Consider the following 19,739-nt stretch of genomic DNA (forward strand, 5'->3'; position numbering starts at 1 on the left):
AACTAAGACGTTTGTTCTTTTTATTAATGAGTTTTCATAGTTACACACTGCATCCACTAAAGACACAAATACAGATTTTATCTCATTATAATGTATAAAACACTAAAGAGACTGGAGTTAGCTGCAGTATTTTCAGACTCAAGAGTCTTTTTTTGCTTTAATCATGGACCAAAACTTTCTTTGAATAGTTTTAATGTCTGTAGCATGAGTCCAGCTTCCATCCACCAAGGTCTATAGTCCAGACTGAGATGGGACATCAGCTGACAGGACGGGTTCCTGTAGACGTTCTGGAAAGAAACAGGAAGTTGAACCTCATTATTTCTGATGTTCATTGCAAAAAGAAAAACAAAATGAACATTCATAAACTCTGCCATAAGTCACAGATAAAACTACATTGACATCAGATTAATTTCCTACTAGTTGTTGGTACATTTAGTGGTAAAAAGCAAAAATTAATTGATTCTGTCTTGTTTTCCCAAAACTAAAAAGCACAATTTGGACAAATAAAGAGTAGAAAGTTGGACATGAGCTGTAGCACACAGGGCAACACTAAATAATCCATGGCAAAGATGTACTTCCTGTTTCTGTGTTCATTCTGATTGGCCAACCGGAAGGCTCCTAACCTTTGTCAAGTTCTGACTTCCTGTGTTACTGTTGCAAGCAGAGCGGTTGTCAGTGGCAACAGTCAATCATCCTGTTTCTATAGCGTCAAATAAAAACTTCACAGAAAAATTGACTCTTGAAGACACAAGTCCCATCCAGTAACATGGAGGGGGCGGAGCTTATATGTCCTATACTGTAGCCAGACACCAGGGGGAGCTCTACAGGTTTCGGCTTCACTTTAGAGGAGCTGTCATGGCGTCTACTTTATTTTACAGTCTGTGAGACGGATGCTGAGACACGCAAACAAGAAGCAGCATTTTGGACCAATCACAGACGACTATCAATTAGATTTTAGTCTTAAATTAAGGAGCAATTACAATTAAATCACTCAATTACTAGATTCAGCCGGAAGTCATTTAGTTTCACCTGAGGCAGCGTCACACCAGTGCAGGTCTGAGGTCCACGGTGACCAGCTCCCGGTTCCAGTGGGTCCCGAACGAGAAGCAGTTCCCTCCTCCACCAATCAGGAGCAGCGTCGGTCGGTCCGGGTCGGTCAGCTCGGAGCAGAAGGAGTGGAGCATCAGAGGCCACGGCACCGGCGCCTAGAGACGACACAGCTCTGTTCAGACAAACGAGACGACAGCCAGAGGTGTCTCGTGGAGGAAGAACTGACCGTGTCCAGACTGAACTCCACGCTGCAGCCGGTGGCGATGTTGATCACGACGATGCCCGGGACGCCGTCAGGATGCAGCCAAACTCCGCCCACCACGACCAGCTTCTCACCGGACACATGGGCTCGGTGGGAGTATCTGAAACACAGCACAGGTCTGAGCACAAAGCTTCCTGGAGGAGAAACTGGTTCTGGTTTGTAGCAGACCTGGGAACAGGAGGGGGCGTCACGTCTACCCTCTCCCAGATGAAGCCTCTCTCTGTGGGCCTCATCAGGACCGTGTCGCCCAGCGGTACCCCCCCTCTGTTCAGTCCTCCAAACAAAACCACCCCTCCCTGATACGGACAGGCTGAGTGGGAATGACGAGCCTCTGGAGACGGACCCTCCACCGGGACCTGACAACGATGGAGAAGAACAACGTGATCAGAACATCAATCACTGTAGAACTTTACTGATGAAGAGGAGCATAACATCTACTGGAAATAGAACAGGAGAAGAAGAAGAGACAAAAACAAAGAAAAAGAAGGAGGAGGAAGGAAGAAGGAGAAAAATAAAAGGAGGATGAGAGGAACAAGTAGAAGGAGAAGAAGTTCTGAATTGACAGAGTAGAAGAAGATAATAACAAACAGCCAACCTCAGTCCAGTGCTGCTGGTCCAGACTCAGGAAGTAACCGTCACCCAGAGCGGCCTCTGATTGGTTCTTTCCACCAAACACAAACAGGAAGTCTCTGCCTGCAGAAACAAACGACAATGGGCCGTTTATCAACACTAAGTTCTTCTGAACTTGGAAGTTCAGCTTTAACAAGTTTGACTCTGAACTCTGGAGGTCGTTCATTCCGCTCAACTGGAGTGAAATGCATTCTGGGATATACCTGGCCACGCAAGTTACCTTCTGAAGAACACATCCAGCGAGTGACGACGTTTCACGTTGACAAACACCCAAAGAAGAATGAGTGACGTGAAGAGACTTCCTGTTCCACTCACCTTCGTGAGCGACCACAGCGGCCGCGTGCCTCCACCTCGGAGGCGGAGCATCACCTGAACAGACCAGCTGCTCCACACAGACCTCCACCTCATCTCCTGACTCTGACTCTTCAGGACCAGGTGAAGCACAGGTGACTCTGACGAGGCTCCTGCTCGGGCTGAGCGGAGAGGAGCGCCCTCCAAACACCACAGCGCCTCCTCCAGGAAGGGAGGTGATAGTGTGGTAGAGTCGCACACCTGGAGGGTGATCTGGATTAAACAACATTTTTTTCATCTATAAAATGTGAAGCAGAAACCCGTCTCACCCAGATCAGCTGATGGCTCCACACTGACAGACCTCCAGCCTTCCCTTCCTCTGAGGAGGACTCTGGTCACTGCTCCTCTTCCTCCTCTACCAGAGCCTCCTGTTAGCAGCACCTGGCCCGTCCTTGTCCAGGTGGAAGCCATCCCTAAACCCTCCACACTCACCGGTATGGTCCTCACACTCAGGGCTGTGGAGCTCCAACGTGGGCTCACAGACGGCACTGATGCAAAGCGACAACAAAAAAACATTTATAAAGAAGTTTAATTGGACGACAGAAGAGGGAAGTGAAGTGAAATCTACCTGGTGGACGAGCGAGTAAAGCCTGAGCCGTCAAAGATCCTCGAGACGCCGTGAGGATGAAGTAGTGGGAGCATTTCTGGTGCCACTCCTGACGGCAGACGGATGTTAAGAGTCGTTCTGTTCATTTACTGGAACATAACATGTGATTTATTTACGAGACGACAACTGACCTCGTATTCATCAAAAGGCTCCAGACTCTGGACTCGGTCTCTCTCCTCTTCAGAGACCAGACCCAAGTAGAAGTCGTTCATGTCCAGACAAACACACTCCTCCCAGCCCTGAACACATTAAGAATTATTTTACATTTCTGCATAAACATGACTCAAAACATCCTGAAAGTAGACAAAGAGAACCCAGTCACACTTCAAATTAGCCAATATTACATATCATGTCCTCCTTGTGTTCAGTATCTGCTGTGACCTCCTTGTCACTAAATGTTTCTGGTAACTGCTGATCAGTGGTCTACAGCAGCTTGGAGGAATTTTAGCCCATTCCTCAGAACAGAACCACTTCAGTTCTGAGATGTTGGTGGGTTTCCTCACATCAACTGCTTGCTTCAGGTCCTTCCACAACATTTCTATTGGATTAAGGTCAGGACTTTGACTTGGCCGTTCCTAAACATTCATCTTGTTCTTCTTTAACCGTTCTTTTGTAGAACCACTTGTGTTCTTGGTTCTCGTTGTCTTGCTGCATGACCCAGTTTCTCTTCACATTCAGCTCATGGACAGATGTCCTGACATTTTCTTTTAGAGTTCACTGGTAGAATTCAGAATTCATTGGTCCATCAATGATGACGTCTAATATTTCATGTTTCATGTGTTTGGTTGGGTTCCCTTTGTCCCTTTGTCTACTTTCCGGAGCGTTAATCGTGCTGTACGTGGTCTGTGTACTGGCCTTGTCCAGGAACCTGTGTCTCTGAGCAGCGGTGTCTGGATATTGTCGCAGCGCGTGCAGAGTTGAGTTCAGTTTCAGGAAATGCTCCTGCATGACGCGACCGAACGGATCGTGTGGATGAATCTGCTCGTACATGACGAAGAGCGACTGAGGTAGAAGCTTCACCGCCCAGCTGATCACAGCGTCGGACCTGGAAGAACCACACGGAGCCAGCAGCTTTAAGTTTCATCACCAGAGCCGGTGACAGTAACATTAATACATGTATTATACACATAGATCAGCCATAACATTATGACCACCTGCTGACTAGTCATGGCTGCTGTCAGTGGGTGAGATGTATTAAACTTTGTTCTCAGTTGATGTTGGAAGCTGGAAAGATGTTCAAGAGGAAGGATTTGACCTATCAAAAGATGAAGAGGAGAAGGTGAAGAGGAGGAAGAAGAGAAGGAGGAAAAGGGGGAGGAAGAGGATGAACAGGATGATGAAAAGGAAGAAGAGGAAGAGATGGATGAAAAGGAGGAGGAGGAGGAGGAAGAAGCAGAAGAGGAGAAGGGGAAGAGATTGAGGAAGAGGAGGAAGAAGAGAAGTAGGAAAAGGGGGAGGAAGAGGATGAGGAAGAACAGGAGGATGAAAAGGAAGAAGAGGAAGAGATGGATGAAAAGGAGGAGGAGGAAGAAGCAGAAGAGAAGAAGGAAAGGGAAGGAGAAGGAGGATGAACAGGAAGAGGAGGAGGAGGAAGAAGAACAGGAAGAGGAGGAGGAGGAAAAAGAACAGGAAGAGGAGGAGGAGGAAGAAGAACAGGAGGAGGAGGAGGGAGAAGGAGGAGAAGGAGGAAGAGAACAAATAGAAAGGAAGAAGAGGAGGAAATGGAAGATATGGGTGGAGAGGAGGAGGATGATGATGAAGAGGGGGAGAAGAGGAGGAGGCCAACAGTGGTCCAAGGAAGGAGAAGGACCAGAGACAGGCTCGTTGACCAAGGATCATTGAGGATGATTGTCCCTGGTTCAGGAATAGTTTGAGTCCAACTCCAGATTCAACCAGATCTCAAGACCAGATCCACGGAGGATCCACCTCAACTTAAAGCAGGACTTAAAGGATCCACAATTTCAGAGGACTGGTGGAGTCCAGGCTTGGACATGTCAGGAAGGTGGTCATAATGTTATGGCTGACTGTGCCAGCTGTACCATTGTGTTTCCATGTAGGTGAGCACGACCTCAGAGAGAATCAGAGTAGGAGCAGCCCAGTCCAGCCCGGCCGCACCCAGAGCCTCCTTCACCTGGGCCTCGTCTCTAACGTCCACCCCTGAGAGACGGTAGCGAGGGCTGGACGCGAGTCCTGGAGGAGACGACCCCGACGGAGCAGACGACCCCGACGGAGCAGACTGTAGAGGGGCGTCTAACAGCCCCCTCAGGGTTAAATTAGAGTCGATCAGAGCTGCCTTACGCCGCACGACGTCAGGGAAGTCCACCTCAAACACCACGGCCTCGTCCAGAGCGCCGTCTGAGCGCAGACGGAAATACAGAGAGTCGAAGCCGGCGCCCAGAGACAAGATCTAGGACAATACAGAAGACCAGAGACAAGATCTAGGACAATACAGAAGACCAGAGACAAGATCTAGGACAATACAGAAGACCAGAGACAAGATCTAGGACAATACACAAGACAGGACATCACATGGATAGTCCTCTAACCAATCACATAAAGCCCCGCCCCAGAATCAGTTTCCAACGGAGAGACTCCAGAACAACTCAGAGGATAATAAACAGTATCTCACCTGTCTTTTGGGGCATTTTGCAGTGACCTGAAGGAACTTCCTCACACAGTGATCCACAGCTCTCCAGCGAACGTAATAACCTCTAAAACATGCAGAGACACTTTAGACTTTAATTCACAGAAGTCATTACTGTTCACCTCTGCATCATCTCACTCCCACTCTCTTTTCTGTGTATAAACATATACAGAGGCGCTTAAGAGTATTTGCAACCGAATATTCTACGTTTCTGCACAGAAATGACTCAAAAAATCCTGAAAGTGCTGTTCAACAAGACGATGGCGTCCACAGAGTCCCACTCGTCCCACTCGTCCCAGCTGCTGACCTGTTGATGAGCGGCGCCCTCCTGCTCACTTTGCAGACAAAGTGTTGGAGGAAGTCGTCCCTGAAGTATCCCTGCGCCGCTGCAGACGCTTTGCTCACCACACTGCTGTCATTGGTTCGCTGCACCTGGTTGAAGAAATAAAACTTAAAAACCTTCTGAATAATATTTTTTTACAGTCGTGCCAAATGTAGAATGACAGGAAGACAAACACAGAGGCCAAAAACAAATATTGATTTACTTATGTTTCAATGATCGGCCTTAAATTGATTAGTTTAAGGTTGATTAACAGGTTCCAGACTGCAACACCATAACACCAGAAGCTGTTCTTGAACGCATCATTTTGTCAGGATGAATTTAAAACAGGTTTTATGTGTTCATTTTAATATCACACTATTAATAAATTATAATAATTTAAGGTATAACGTGTTTAACATGTCAAAAAAAATAAATGTTGTAGTCATTTATGCTATAATAACAGAAGTAGACAGTTTGTTTATAGCTCCGTTAATAAAGACTCACCGCTGTGTCCTGCTCCTCCTCCTTCTTCTTCTTCTTCTTCTTCTTCTGTGTTGTTGGCATAATGTCGGCAAGTCGTCACATCACTCCTCCAACAAATATTGGAAAGTATTTTAAATAAATGTTGACATTAAAGTTGACATGTTTCACTATTTCCTCTTGCTCCAGTAATCCACTGATGAAAACAATTCAAACATCCTTCACGTGTTGACAACTTCCGGGTTCCTTCGCTCAGCTGCGCCACAGCGTCTCCTGCGGCCGGGAGGTTTCACCGCAGCGTAAAACACAGGGCTCATTCAAAATCCCATTCCGAATAACTGCGGTTTAAGAATGCGGAGGTTTTACGCTTAAATATGTTTGGAATATAACGATTATTAAGTGTTCATCAGTTAAATGAGTTATTTGACAGAAAACGGCGTTGCCTTTCATAATATTTTAGAGATATTAGAAGACAAATACCACCGAGAAGTGTGCAAGGAATATGTCATATGTATAAAATAAGTATGTTAATTCAAAATCCTTAAAAATATTAAAAGGTCTTATCTATCTAAAAAGAAAATGATCCATATACACCTCAAAATATAAATTAAACATTATAATTATTATAAATTAAATATGATAATCCTTTATGTTGTAATTAATTACATACACTGAGTCTCAACACGATTTCTTTTGGAGCATAGATTTTTTTAAAATAGTTATTTCTTTTTGACAAACAGTTAATTAGTTATTAATTTAACAAAAGTCACAAAAACTATTTCCTGTACATTTTTGAACATAGATTTTTTGGGAATTTTATTTATTTATTTATAATATAATAAGATACTGAAAATCAAATTTCTACATTGTTATAATGCTCAACATTCGCATCTCTAAAAAGTTCTATTAACGTTTTCAAACTACTACTACTACTCTTACTACTACCACAAAGAGCACTCCTAATATGTGCAATATTATTACACCTTATTGTGCAATAACACCAGTCTGTGCAATATCTGACTGTTCTGTCTCTGTCATTTCTGCATGCTGTTGCAAACTGCAAATTCCCCATTGTGGGACAAATAAAGGTTTCCTTATACTTATTATTCTTTTTAATACTCTTTACGTCTTGTAATGCTCCTGTTAGTTTTTTTTTTTTTTTTTTAAAGCATAACTTTCTGTGAACTTTCAGGAAAGTCTTCTCGGTATGTTTTTGTGTTTAAAGGTCGAAAATAAAATGCAACCAAACAGGAAAGTTTAAGAAACGTTCCCTGAAGGGTTTTACCTTTTTAGCTTGGTATTTTTAGTAATGTTATTATTATATTAACCCTAACCCTTTTTTTTCCTGTTTTATTTCGTTAAAGTAAACTACTAGTCCTTACTTTCTATATTTTATTATTTTTTTAATTTAATATATATTTTTTTAATTATTGTTTTTATTCGTTTTATTTTTACATTTTAATTTGTTATATTCCCTGTTTTCTGTGTTTCACATTTTATTTAATATTATATAATTTTTAATTTAATTTATTTTCTTTAATGATGTATTTATTAAAATACCGACAACGAGAAGAAAAAGGGGGAATGCGGTTCTCTTCACGCGTTGACAATGCGGCACTCAGGGCGCATGCGCAAATATCCAGGAAGTGTTACCGTTTTTTCCCTCTGCCAGCTGATAGCCAAATTGTCAACAGTGAAACGCTCGACAGCCGCGCAGCTGAACCGACAGCATTCACGGTAAATATTCCTCCTCTTCTCCTCTAGTTGTGTCGGTAAGAGTCACGTGCTCGGGTTCCGTTAACGTCTTTAATCGGGCGTCGAATTAAAAAGCTTTGATTTGGGTTTCGTCTGGTCCGAGCCGAGCCGAGCCGAGCCGAGCGCTGTCCCGTTAGCACATAACGCCAGATAAGAGCCGCTGAGCTGATCACATTTACTCAGGGAGGAACCGTAACACCGACTCAGACCGAGAACCGGGGCCGATACCAGTGAGCGGACAGTCGGCAGCGGGGCTCGGGGTCCGAGGGGCCCCTCACAGGACTGATCGGTGCCGCAGTGATGGAGGTTTAGCTTCGTGTCTGTGGGCTGGGAGAGAGATTAGAGAGGCGCAGCATCAGCAGGGACGTCCAGACTCACAGCTGGAGCACAGCTGGAGACGGGACAGACAGACAGACAGACAGACAGACACCTGCCACTTCATTAGGTACACCAGTCAGTGCGTTTTAATATATAACAGCCTTGTCTGCATGAAGGTTCTGGTGTTTAGCATTTATTTAAAATAAATCAGCTGTGTTTTTATTTTGGAGTCATGACTCAGGGAGATGATGCTTATTTTAGAACAAGTTGTAATGTCTCTCACTCACTGAGAGCAAAGAAAAACCTCTGTTAATTAAAGTAAATAAAGATTAAGGAAATACAATTTAGGTTTCCCCCCTTGGCCAGTTCATTAGGTACAGCTAGTGAATGTATTCTGATATAACAGTATTCAGCATTAGTTTCTAATAACAGAGAGAGCTGTTGTGTTTAACTTTTCATTTTAGAGGCTGTGGTTTGTAGAACTGTTGAATATTGACACATGTTCCTAATATTTTGACAGGCCCATCTTAGCAACACAAACTACGTCCTTTCACAACCTTTCTGTTTCTACATCAGCTGAACATTATGAACTGTCATGAAGCTAAGATTTAGTGCAGGGCTGTTAGAATACATTTCACTGGTGTGCCTAATGTTTTGGCATGTATGAAGCAAAGTCTCACTGGTAAGAAAACCCACATCCCTTCTGCTAAAACAATAAACGCAAAGAAAGAAAACTGTGTTGTCATGTTTTCGTCAGGTCCCTTTAAGCCTCAATCGTTCGACCTTTGTGATATACAGAGAGTTTAAGCGCAGCAGACGTGCAGAGGTTGTAAATATGAAGCAGTTCAGTCCTTGTACTTGATTGCGTGTCAGCTCTGAGATTAGATTCGGTCATAAATGCAAAACAATGTCTAGCGTATCACAGGAAGTGGTTTATTGCTTCTCGTCAGATGAGATGTGCACACAGTAGGTGGTCTTTAATGTGACCCAGGACTCATTGTGTGTTCACACTAACAAAGGAAGGAGGTCACATGAGGACTGACACCAGATCAGTGTTCACACCTTGTCTTTACGCTGGTCCCTTATGCTCAGATTACTCAGGATGGATGTGAAGTGTATGAAACGTCTGTGAGGTAAACCCTGATGTATCCCTATAACCTTTTACTTCTTCACGCAGACACAACTCAGAGAGGTGAAGACGTCATCAGCTCCAGACTCGACTACAGTCGGTTTGGGAGTGACTGAAATCCCAGAGGCGCCGGTCTCCCTTCGCGGGTCGGGATGAGCTCCAGAGGGAGCGGAGGCCGCACCAACGGCACTCTACCGCAGACCAAGATCTGCCAGTTCAAGCTGGTGCTGCTGGGGGACATGGCTGTGGGCAAGTCCAGCCTGGTGCTGCGCTTCGTCAAGGGACAGTTTGACGAGTTCCAAGAGACAACCATCGGAGGTGAGGACTTACGCGCGAGTAAATGACGGGTAGGGATGTCCTGATTGGTGCTGGGGCCGATCAGGACATTTTAAAATGATTGGTTTGGTATCAGGCTTCAGCCACACCCAGTCTTTAGTAGTTATTTATTTATTTAGGTCTGCCATAAACCAAAACCATGTCCCTGTAGCGTCTAAGTATCGTCTTCCTTCTGCTTGCCTGGCCTCATAGGTGCGAAAAATCAAAGTAGAAGAAAAGGAAACAGAATCATTTGACTAAACAAATGAAGTCAGTCAGCTGTTAGTCAATAACTAGCGTAATGTGGATGTTTGGTGAGGTGGTAGTAGTTGATCATCTAAACAGAATCCATGGAAAAGTTTCCTGGAGACAGCGTCAAGGAGACACATGTTCCAGAGAGGGTTAGGGAGTTTATGGCAGCGTTGGATGACCAGAACATTTGTGGAGTAGAGAACACAAGGTACCAGCTACCCTCTCCACACTACATTAACTTTGACTGAAAGATTTATTGGACTGAATCCAGTCCACTCTAGGAGAAGACAAGGAAGACAAGGACAGACTTTAGGAAGACACAGGAGACCAACTCTAGGAGAAGACAAGGAAGACAAGGACAGACTTTAGGAAGCTACAGGAGACCAACTCTAGGAGAAGACAAGGAAGACAAGGACAGACTTTAGGAAGCTACAGGAGACCAACTCTAGGAGAAGACAAGGAAGACAAGGACAGACTTTAGGAAGCTACAGGAGACCAACTCTAGGAGAAGACAAGGAAGACAAGGACAGACTTTAGGAAGCTACAGGAGACCAACTCTAGGAGAAGACAAGGAAGACAAGGACAGACTTTAGGAAGCTACAGGAGACCAACTCTAGGAGAAGACAAGGAAGACAAGGACAGACTTTAGGAAGACACAGGAGACCAACTCTAAGACATTTAGGATCAGATCAGGACTCTAATCGGCCGATACTCAATATTAAAAGATTGCCGTCGGATCAGGGTGCAACAAATCTGTAAGAACCCCTGGTGACCTGTCCTTTGTCCCCATCCATGTCCAGCTGCGTTCCTGGCTCAGTCGGTGTGTCTAGATGACACCACGGTGAAGTTTGAGATCTGGGACACCGCGGGACAAGAGCGATACCACAGCCTGGCGCCCATGTACTACCGTGGAGCTCAAGCGGCCATCGTCGTCTTTGACATCACTAAACCGGTACGTAGAAACGGACTGAGAACATCTACCACCCAAATAATCTGATATCTAGAAATAATGAAACAACTAAAACTGGACTTTTAGAGTTTCTTGAAGTAGCATCTTCAGTTTTAAAGATGGTTGTCCCTCAGAAACCTGCTTGACTGGTGTCTAGCAGCCATCGAGGAAACTTGTCTCAGCTTGTTTTCTGGATAAACCATGACCTGGTTCACTGAGAACCTTTAAACCTTTAAATAATCATCACACTCCCTGGCTGTGTATCAGCTCCCGGGAGGTGAGCAGTTTGTCCCCTGATGAATAAAGAAACGTATGTTAATCTCCCTCTGCTATCGTTGCCTGATATTTGCATGCGCGCTGAAGGATTATCTGACCTTGGTGTTTGTGTTTGTGCAGGAAACTTTTGAGAGAGCCAAAGCCTGGGTGAAGGAGCTGCAGAGGCAGGCCAGTCCTAACATTGTTATTGCTCTGGCTGGAAACAAGGCCGACCTGGCAGAGAAGAGACTGGTGGAGTACGAGGTAACGCACGGTTTAATGCTGCTTCAATTCTTTGTGACATAGGAAACATCTGGAAACATCCTTTAGAGAGTTTGCTGCATTGGCTCTAGAATAATCCCGAGGTCAAGAGCTTCATCAAACATCAGGAGAAGATGAAATGTGATCGCTAGGAAGCTTCACCGTGGCCTGATTGTTGGTTTGAGTGTTTCTGACGCTGGTGGTTCAGACTTGAGCAGCAGTTCATTGGCTTGAAACTCCTCGTTGATGAAAGATGGTTGGTTGCCGTGGACACATGGCTCACCAACACTGGAAAAGCTGAAGTTGGACAAACCTGGTGTGATGAGTCTGTGTTTGTGCTGACTGCATGAATCCATGAAGCCAACGTGCTGCTGGTGTACTAGTGTGAAACCAGTCGGTCACGGTCTGAATGCTACGGTCTGTTTGAGTGTTGCTGACCATGCACGTCCCTTTTAGCCTGGAAACTAGACCACCTTCACCCCCCCAACCCAGAAATGTTTTGTTCTGGAGTCTCTCCGTTGGGAACTGATTCTGCTCCTGCAACGATCTGTCAGACCAATCAGATTAACTCTTCTGTACGATGGACAGAAGAGTAACAGTAGTCGTACACGTCGACTGGATTAGTTTCCAGCTAAATGTCTCTAAATACTAAAATCCAAAACTGTTGTCTCTGGCTCTGTGTCACAATGTCAAACTGGTTTCATGAGCTGGATCCAGATTGACAGCATGAATGTGAAACTGTCAAGTCAGCAGGAATGAAGCAATGAATCATGTCAACGTGCAGCAGAAGCTCAGATGATTGCTCAACCCAGAGACTAGAATGAATTTAGCTCGTAGTCACACGTGCGTCAGGGGGATGGTGATTTTATAACCACGTGAGTCAGCTGCCTCCTAGTAACGCTGCATTCAAGATCAATTTACCGGAAACAGTTAATTTCTTCTCTTTAACTCTTCAGGTTGTTGGTTGTGTTTGTAGTTTTATTCTTTTGTTGTATCTGTGTGTGTGTTTGTGTGGTGAAGGAGGCCCAGACGTACGCTGAAGACACCGGCCTGCTCTTTATGGAGACCTCCGCTAAGACGGCCATGAACGTCAACGAGCTCTTCCTGGCCATTGGTGAGTCACATTCAAATAAGAATTACGTTTTTTGTTGGGTAAGGGGAAGCTGTGAAGCTATGAGGAGCTACCATTAGCTGTGGAGCTAGGAGGAGCTACCATTAGCTGTGGAGCTATGAGGAGCTACCATTAGCTGGGAGGCTAGGAGGAGCTACCATTAGCTGTGGAGCTAGGAGGAGCTACCATTAGCTGTGGAGCTAGGAGGAGCTACCATTAGCTGTGGAGCTAGGAGGAGCTACCATTAGCTGTGGAGCTAGGAGGAGCTACCATTAGCTGTGAAGCTAGGAGGAGCTACCATTAGCTGGTAGGCTAGGAGGAGCGACCATTAGCTGTGGAGCTAGGAGGAGCTACCATTAGCTGTGGAGCTAGGAGGAGCTACCATTAGCTGTGAAGCTAGGAGGAGCTACCATTAGCTGGTAGGCTAGGAGGAGCGACCATTAGCTGGGAGGCTAGGAGGAGCTACCATTAGCTGTGGAGCTAGGAGGAGCTACCATTAGCTGTGAAGCTACGAGGAGCTACCATTAGCTGGGAGGCTAGGAGGAGCTACCATTAGCTGGGAGGCGAGGAGGAGCTACCATTAGCTGTGGAGCTAGGAGGAGCTACCATTAGCTGTGGAGGCTAGGAGGAGCTATCATTAGCTGTGGAGCTAGGAGGAGCTACCATTAGCTGTGGAGGCTAGGAAGCTGAGAGTACAGAGCTGTCCTCTCCTGACTCAGTTGATCAGTTTATTCATTCTAGATGTCGTTCTGGATTTAAATGTTCAGGTGAGAAATGAATGAATGAAAAACCTTGTGTGTGACCTTAAATCTCAAAAACAGGAGGTGGCTCTCATAAGAAAATGACTTCCTGAAAACCAGCCAATCAGAAGAACGTAGGGCGTGGCAGCCTTAAAGAGACAGGAGCCAATATTACGAGTTAAACTGACGAGCTGCTTAATAGATAAAATGGATTAAATAATGAAACTGTGAATCAAGCAAAGGTCCCAGAATAAAAATATAAAGCTTCAAATTATTTCTTCACATTATTTTAATAATTTCCTAAATCCTTTCTGATAACTTTATGAACTTTATGTTAAACTACTTCACCTTCTCTTCTTAACGTAGCAAAAAAGATGCCAAAAACAGACACCCAGAACCCGACACACGCAGCGCGACACCGGGGAGTCAACCTCCAGGACCCAGACGCCCACTCCACCCGAGCCTGCTGCGGTGGGAACTAGACCTCCACCTAAACCAAGCCCCCCCCCAAACACGCTGTACTCCACCACCACCACCACCATCCACACCACCTTCAATCATCTCCTACGACCAACTTACAGTGGTGAGCCTGATGTGGTGGGGGAAAAAAATGAAATAAGAATTGAAAAAAAAACAAAAAAAAAAAAACACCCAGAATCCTGTCGCCCTCTTACCCCGCCCTGCATCCACCCTCCTGTCCCCGGGGCCGACAGAAATTCAAAAGGAGACGTTCAGAAAGAAGCAGAGATGGAGGACTACACGTGGAGGTATAAAGACTGTTGTAGTATTTAGCACTAACTGTGTCATTTCTTTGGTTTTCACTCTGCCTTGCGCCATTTTCAGCCCTGATTGTGTTAAAAAAAAAAAAAACAGAAAAGGCACAAACTGAGCAGTGCACGCTGGAGACTGGCAGCAAACACAGGGCCAAATAAAGATCAAGGCTCCTCCTTCATCTTCTTCTTCTTTTGTCAGCGCTTGCTTTTGCCCCGAATCCATCAAATCCTGCTGTGAATAACGCCACATGTTGAACCCCTGGAATGACGTGTAACCCCTCCGTCCCCCCCGTCCCCCTCCTCAGACCAGAGCAGAACCTTGTTTGTCCAAAACGTATTTATTGTCCCGTGTGTTTTCTCTCTTGACTGCTGGCTGTAGTCTAGGTAGAAGTCAGTATTTAAAAAAAAATAAATAAAAAAAGAAAAGAAAAAAGCAGATTTCAGCCACGACTTGACGTTTAAATAGAGATTATATTTGGCTGACGTGCATCGACTATTGCTTTGTATGAGCAGGAAACCTAAGGACAGCAGCTTTGCATCAAATACAAGATTCACAGTTTTCATTTCGTACGCGATTAGTTGATGTAAATGATTTATTGGGGTCGGTGTGGAGGAGCTGCTGAAATCCTCAGACGAGACGTTGAGAGGCGGCTGGTCTCTTAGTCGGAGGATTAGCTGAAGAAAATGGAGGAAAGAATTAACAGAAACACACAAAACAGAAGTGCCTACTCCTAGTTTCTTTCTGTGAATCATGTTTTGCTTCGTACTAAAAAAAAAATAATAAAATAAATAAAGTGAAGGAGAATCGTTTCCGCCCCCCCTCTCCCCCTCGTAAACCAATAACCTGGCACCCTGTCCTTTAACTGCATCGGCTCGTTGTGTGGATGTAAAGAGATCTTGTCGGAGACACTGTATGTTTAAATGAAAGTGGATGTTGATTTTTAGCAGAGCACACCTGTGAACCTTGAATGGATTGTTTGAAGGACTCTAATCGATGTTATAAATCTGATTGATTTAAACAAATATCGGTGTCCAGAGAAATCTTTTCTGTACTCGTCGTGGGATTTGTTAAAATATGTCGAACTGATGGGGCGGCACAGTGGTGTGGTGGTTAGCACTGATGCCTCACATCCAGAAGGTTCTGGGTTCTAATCCATGAGTCCGACTGGTTCCTTTCTGTGTGTAGTCTGCATGTTCTCTCTGTGTCTGCGTGGGTTCTCTCCAGGTTCTCCAGCTTCCTCCCACCGTCCAAAGACATGCTGGTTAGGTTCATTGGTGATTCTAAATTGGCCGTAGGTGTGAGTGTCTCTCTGTGTTAGCCCTGTGATAGACTGGAGACCTGTCCAGGGTGGACCCCCCCCCTCTAGACCAATGACAGCTGGGATAGACTGGAGACCTGTCCAGGGTGGACCCCCCCTCTAGACCAATGACAGCTGGGATAGACTCCAGCAGACCCTTAGTCAGCGATCCTTAGCAGGAACAAGAGATATCAGAAGATGAATGAATGTCGAATTAATTAGCATAATCTTACTTATTACACAAATTAAAGCTGAGAAAAATTATCCCTGGACGTTAAAAGCTGACAAGAAGGTTGAGAGGACAGAAATTAACACCTACAACATTTTAAATGTTAAATAAAACTGATTATTTTTCTTTCACTTGCCTCATAAAACTATAAAAAACATAATTTTCTTTGTCCCGAGTCTGAATTCATCTTTAAAAAAAGATCTTCCATCTTTTCAGCCTCTTTAATTATAGTTGTCATCTTGAAAACACACTTTCTCCAAAGATTTGATTTAAAAATATAAAAAATGAAACTAAATCCAACTAAAGGAGCTCACGTGAGCAGCTGTGTTGAATTAAAGCCTCTAAATAAACTAAAGGAGAACAAATATCCAGAGAAATCTTTTCTTTATTCGTCATGCAATTTGATAAAAAAATACATCGAGTCAGTTAAAATCGTTTCTATCAGCGTACAAACCAAAGCTAAAAAAAACAAAAAAAAAGGATGGCTCCTTTTTTTTTTTTTTTGTCTAAGTCTGAATTCATGTTTAAAAAAGATCCTCCCGTCTCTTCAGCCTCTTTAATTATTGCTGGTATCTTGTAATCACACGTACAAAAAAATTAAACTGAACTCAAATTTTTTTTCCTAATTTTTTCTTGATTTAAAAATATTAAAAAAAAAAAGAAACTCTGACTGTAGAAACTAAATCTTTCGTTGTGTACAGTTTGCGTTCAGGTCATCTACGTCCGCGTAGCACAGCTCAGGTGAGCTCAGTGTTAAATTAGAGCCTCCAGATAAACTAAAGGAGAACCGCACACTCGTCTCATCCCGTCCTCTAACTCTCACACTCCTCGTCCTCCGCTGCCGCGTAGATGACCTGGTTCCTGCGTTTGATTCTGGGGGTGGTGCCTCTGCTTCCAGGATCCACAGTCTCATTGCTGGTTCGTTTCAGGAGTCGTGCAGATGTGACGTCCTCCTCCTCCTCCTCGTCCTGCTCCTCCTTCTCTGCTGCTGCTGCTGCTGGGGTGGAGTGCGCTGGGGGCGGCAGGTTCATTGAGAAGGACCGATCAGTTTTGGGTTCGGGTAGAACCATGCGTCCCGGCGTGTGCACGTCACCAGCTGGAACGTCTTTGGACTCGGGCTCCTCTTCCTCCCACTCGTCCTCTATTGTGATCTCATCGGGGTTGAAAGAACCCGACAGCCCCGACGTATCCGTTGGATACTCGCTGGGCTCGTCCGCACTCCCCGCGCTGTCGTCGTCCTCCATCTCGCCTGCCGCGCCGCCTCCGACTCTGCCCGGCTCGCCGCTCACCTGGACGGCGTAGATGTCGGTGAGGCCGAGCTTGGCGCAGAGCTCCGTCGTCTGGGGGTTGGTGCCGCAGCTCGGGGCCGTGTAAGGCTGCGGCCTGTTGGGGTCGTAGGACGGCACGGTCTGGCTGAAGTTGTCTGGAATGGCGAGTTCACCGCTGAGGTCCTCCACCACCTCCATCATGGCCGCTTCTGACACCCTGAAGTCCCACCTGATGGAGAGAAGAGCCTCCGTGAACTGAAACTAAAAGAAACTCTTTCTAGCCTCCCAGCTAATAGTAGCTCTATCCATCTATCTATCTATGTGCTTTACCGGTCATGCAGGCCGTTATTCTCTGGGGGGTTCCAGGGGTGAGGGGTGGTCCTCTGCAGACTGTTGGTGGCTTTCAGAATAGCGAGCCACTCTGGGTCATATTCCAGACCCTCAGAGGATCTCTCTGTAACGTCCACAATCTGAAACACAAGAGCCCTTATATAAATACACATCACTGCTAAGAACCAGAAACGTGTGCAGCTAAATCTGGGTAATCACCAAACCTTCCTCTCACCTGTAAGAATTCCCTGTAGGGCAAACATTTATCCAGAGAAAGGAACTTGGTCACACGTGGAGCAGCGTTAGCTTTAGGCTGAAGACGAGAGAATCCTGTGAGTTAGTGAAACCAAACATTTAAAAGCATCAGACGCTGATACACAGACATTAAAGGCGCTCACCGGGTGCTGCATGACGGCGGCGAACTTGACGTGAAGGTGAGCAGAGAACCAGTAGCTGGGCTGGAGGTGAGCGAGGAGCTCCTCGGCGGCGGGACTTCCCAGAGTGTTGGACTCCACCTCCTGACGCAGGAACTTCTTCTTCCTCAGCAGTTCCCCCGTGCTGCCGTAGTAGTAGATTCCACGAGGCCAGTCGTGGCTCATGAAGACGTCTATGGGCATCTGGATCTGAGAGGAGATCATCATTTATGACTCAGCACACGGCGTTTAGGTAAATGAATGGAAGATATTTTAAACTGCGTCAAAGAGTCGATGAGATTTACCTGTTTCAGTTTGAAAACCTCAATGTTTCTGATGTGGTACACGCTCCGGAGCGTTTCAGGATTGTATGGAGGGAATTCATGGTGACCTTAAAATAGAAAACGCCCCTCATGAATATATACTGCAAAGTGAGTTAGGACGCTTTAAAAAAATAAAAATAAAAAGCTTACCCTTTCTGTAGTCATGGTATTTAAAGATTCCAGACACGCCGCCGATTCTGATCCCTCTGTAGCGAATTACACCAGCGTAACCTAAAAACATGAAGAGTATCAGAGGCCCTGCTCAGACCTGCGTTAACATCCATCCTGGGCAATCACTGAGGTGTGAACACAACCAGGACACATGAGCGTGAGCAGGGTTAGACAGGCAGGTAGTCACATCTATTACAGGCTGCTTCTTACCCAGATAATAAATGTTAGGTGCCACCCAGCCTCCGTACGGCAGCTCCTGAAGGTGGTTAGAAGCCTCATGGTTCCCTCCAATGAAGATGGTCAAGACTGGCGCCTTCTTCTCTCCAGAATAGTATCTGCAACACAGCTGAAACGTTTAAAATGCCCTTCCTCTTGTGTATTTATATTTAAACGTGTAAAAAAAAAAACACAAAGAACTGACTTGTAGAACGTCTGCATGGTCCTGTACTTGGCGGGCACGGCCATGCACTTCATGTCCCCTTCATTGCGCACCGCCTGGAAGTCTCCGCAGCACAGCAGCAGGTCCACCTTCACCCCTTCCTTCTTCTCCAGATACCCGATCGTCTCGTAGATCTTGTCCAGCTCGCCGTGGCAGCAGCCTTCCACCGCGATCTTCATTCTGCGTCGACAGGTGAGCTGCAGGTTTGCCTTACTCCCCCCCACACCCGAGAAATTCACATTCACCGTGAGGACGTCAGGGTCCGGGCACACGAACGGGATGGATCAGTGATCTGTGGGCGCATTAAACAAAGCTCAAAACATTCAACTTAGACTGAATATTCATGACAAAAGAGCGATTAAGTCACTTTAGTTAACTGTAAGGCTGATAAGTGTGATATAATAACTAACTATACTGTAAAATAAGACAATTTCTTCCATATATATGTCTAAAAGAATGACAGTTGCTTCTTTTATGTGTTAAATATTATTGCAGACTTAATATTTAAGGTTTTTTAGTTTTGCTTTTTGCATAAACAACATTTTTAAAGACAAAAACACATAAAACTCTTCTAACAGTTTTCTCTTGATGTGTCTAGTTTCATGTTTTCACACTGAACAGAAGCTAATCTTGACGCCTTTACAGACTCAAATATGCAAAACGTGCAGGTCAAAGTAGAACCAGATATGACCTTTCTGATTTCATCTCTACTCTGAAATAATAAAAAATATCCAGCTTCACTTTCTATTTCTACAAATGAGCAACAAATATGCTACGGCTAGCTAGCCATGCTACGTCTCTAATCTGCCCGTTAACTACCACATGGTGTTGAAACGACACCACAGCAAACAATCAAAGGGCATTTCTATCAAACCGGCTACTCACGGGGGTGGAAGTGTAACTGAAGAGTCTGTGTGTCCTGGTTTAGGATCCATAAAGTCACGAACTTCTTCTAAAAATCATGTTTCTGTTTCAGGTTCGTGGACAGAACGAATTTTCCCACCTCGCGTATTCTGTAACACGCATGCGCAGTAGTATTTTTGATCGTTGGCAGTAGATTCCAC

General features: G+C 45.1%; 3 protein-coding genes across 4 annotated transcripts; 1 reads left to right on the forward strand and 2 right to left on the reverse strand.

Annotated features, from left to right (window-relative positions):
- Positions 1–155: 155 nt before the first annotated feature.
- Positions 156–6,634, reverse strand: lcmt2 (leucine carboxyl methyltransferase 2). 2 transcript variants are annotated; one of them, XM_084544766.1, is made up of 14 exons: positions 6,371–6,634; positions 5,852–5,976; positions 5,530–5,611; positions 4,940–5,307; positions 3,756–3,945; positions 3,032–3,139; positions 2,862–2,949; positions 2,563–2,781; positions 2,258–2,494; positions 1,908–2,005; positions 1,481–1,668; positions 1,277–1,412; positions 1,030–1,205; positions 156–287 (listed from the first exon to the last, which is right to left on the reverse strand). In XM_084544766.1, the coding sequence occupies exons 1-13, from the start codon at positions 6,428–6,430 to the stop codon at positions 1,041–1,043; spliced, it is 2,064 nt and encodes a 687-aa protein (XP_084400892.1). In that variant the 5' UTR covers positions 6,431–6,634; the 3' UTR covers positions 156–287; positions 1,030–1,040. The 2 variants fall into 2 exon arrangements, with proteins under 2 accessions (XP_084400892.1, XP_084400891.1); XM_084544765.1 differs by having other exon boundaries at positions 1,908–2,494.
- Positions 6,635–7,991: 1,357 nt separating this feature from the next.
- Positions 7,992–14,381, forward strand: rab5b (RAB5B, member RAS oncogene family). The gene is made up of 6 exons (XM_084544780.1): positions 7,992–8,083; positions 9,597–9,866; positions 10,916–11,067; positions 11,461–11,583; positions 12,601–12,694; positions 13,798–14,381. Exons 2-6 carry the CDS (start codon positions 9,701–9,703, stop codon positions 13,911–13,913), a joined length of 651 nt encoding a protein of 216 aa, XP_084400906.1. The 5' UTR covers positions 7,992–8,083; positions 9,597–9,700; the 3' UTR covers positions 13,914–14,381.
- A 1,717-nt stretch (positions 14,382–16,098) lies between these two features.
- dbr1 (debranching RNA lariats 1) lies at positions 16,099–19,694 on the reverse strand. Its single transcript, XM_084544768.1, has 9 exons — positions 19,561–19,694; positions 18,658–18,967; positions 18,447–18,571; positions 18,216–18,296; positions 18,048–18,133; positions 17,728–17,952; positions 17,565–17,642; positions 17,330–17,469; positions 16,099–17,228 (listed from the first exon to the last, which is right to left on the reverse strand). Exons 2-9 carry the CDS (start codon positions 18,852–18,854, stop codon positions 16,544–16,546), a joined length of 1,617 nt encoding a protein of 538 aa, XP_084400894.1. The 5' UTR covers positions 18,855–18,967; positions 19,561–19,694; the 3' UTR covers positions 16,099–16,543.
- Between the last annotated feature and the right edge of the window lie 45 nt (positions 19,695–19,739).

The sequence above is a fragment of the Chelon labrosus genome (assembly GCF_963514085.1).
Source record: "Chelon labrosus genome assembly, chromosome: 5".
Lineage (NCBI taxonomy): Eukaryota > Metazoa > Chordata > Actinopteri > Mugiliformes > Mugilidae > Chelon > Chelon labrosus.

Excerpts from the sequence above, each read along its gene's own strand:
- rab5b (XM_084544780.1), top strand. The coding sequence starts at position 9,701 with ATGAGCTCCAGAGGGAGCGGAGGCCGCACCAACGGCACTCTACCGCAG. Across the intron at positions 9,867-10,915 it reads CCAAGAGACAACCATCGGAG|CTGCGTTCCTGGCTCAGTCG; the intron begins GTGAGGACTTAC and ends ATCCATGTCCAG. Across the intron at positions 11,584-12,600 it reads AGAGACTGGTGGAGTACGAG|GAGGCCCAGACGTACGCTGA; the intron begins GTAACGCACGGT and ends TGTGTGGTGAAG.
- dbr1 (XM_084544768.1), bottom strand. The coding sequence starts at position 18,854 with ATGAAGATCGCGGTGGAAGGCTGCTGCCACGGCGAGCTGGACAAGATC. Across the intron at positions 18,572-18,657 it reads ACCATGCAGACGTTCTACAA|ATACTATTCTGGAGAGAAGA; the intron begins GTCAGTTCTTTG and ends GCTGTGTTGCAG. Across the intron at positions 17,643-17,727 it reads CCGCCGTCATGCAGCACCCG|CCTAAAGCTAACGCTGCTCC; the intron begins GTGAGCGCCTTT and ends TCTCGTCTTCAG.
- lcmt2 (XM_084544765.1), bottom strand. The coding sequence starts at position 6,430 with ATGCCAACAACACAGAAGAAGAAGAAGAAGAAGAAGAAGGAGGAGGAG. Across the intron at positions 5,977-6,370 it reads AGGAGGAGCAGGACACAGCG|GTGCAGCGAACCAATGACAG; the intron begins GTGAGTCTTTAT and ends TTCTTCAACCAG. Across the intron at positions 5,308-5,529 it reads CAAAATGCCCCAAAAGACAG|ATCTTGTCTCTGGGCGCCGG; the intron begins GTGAGATACTGT and ends GTATTGTCCTAG.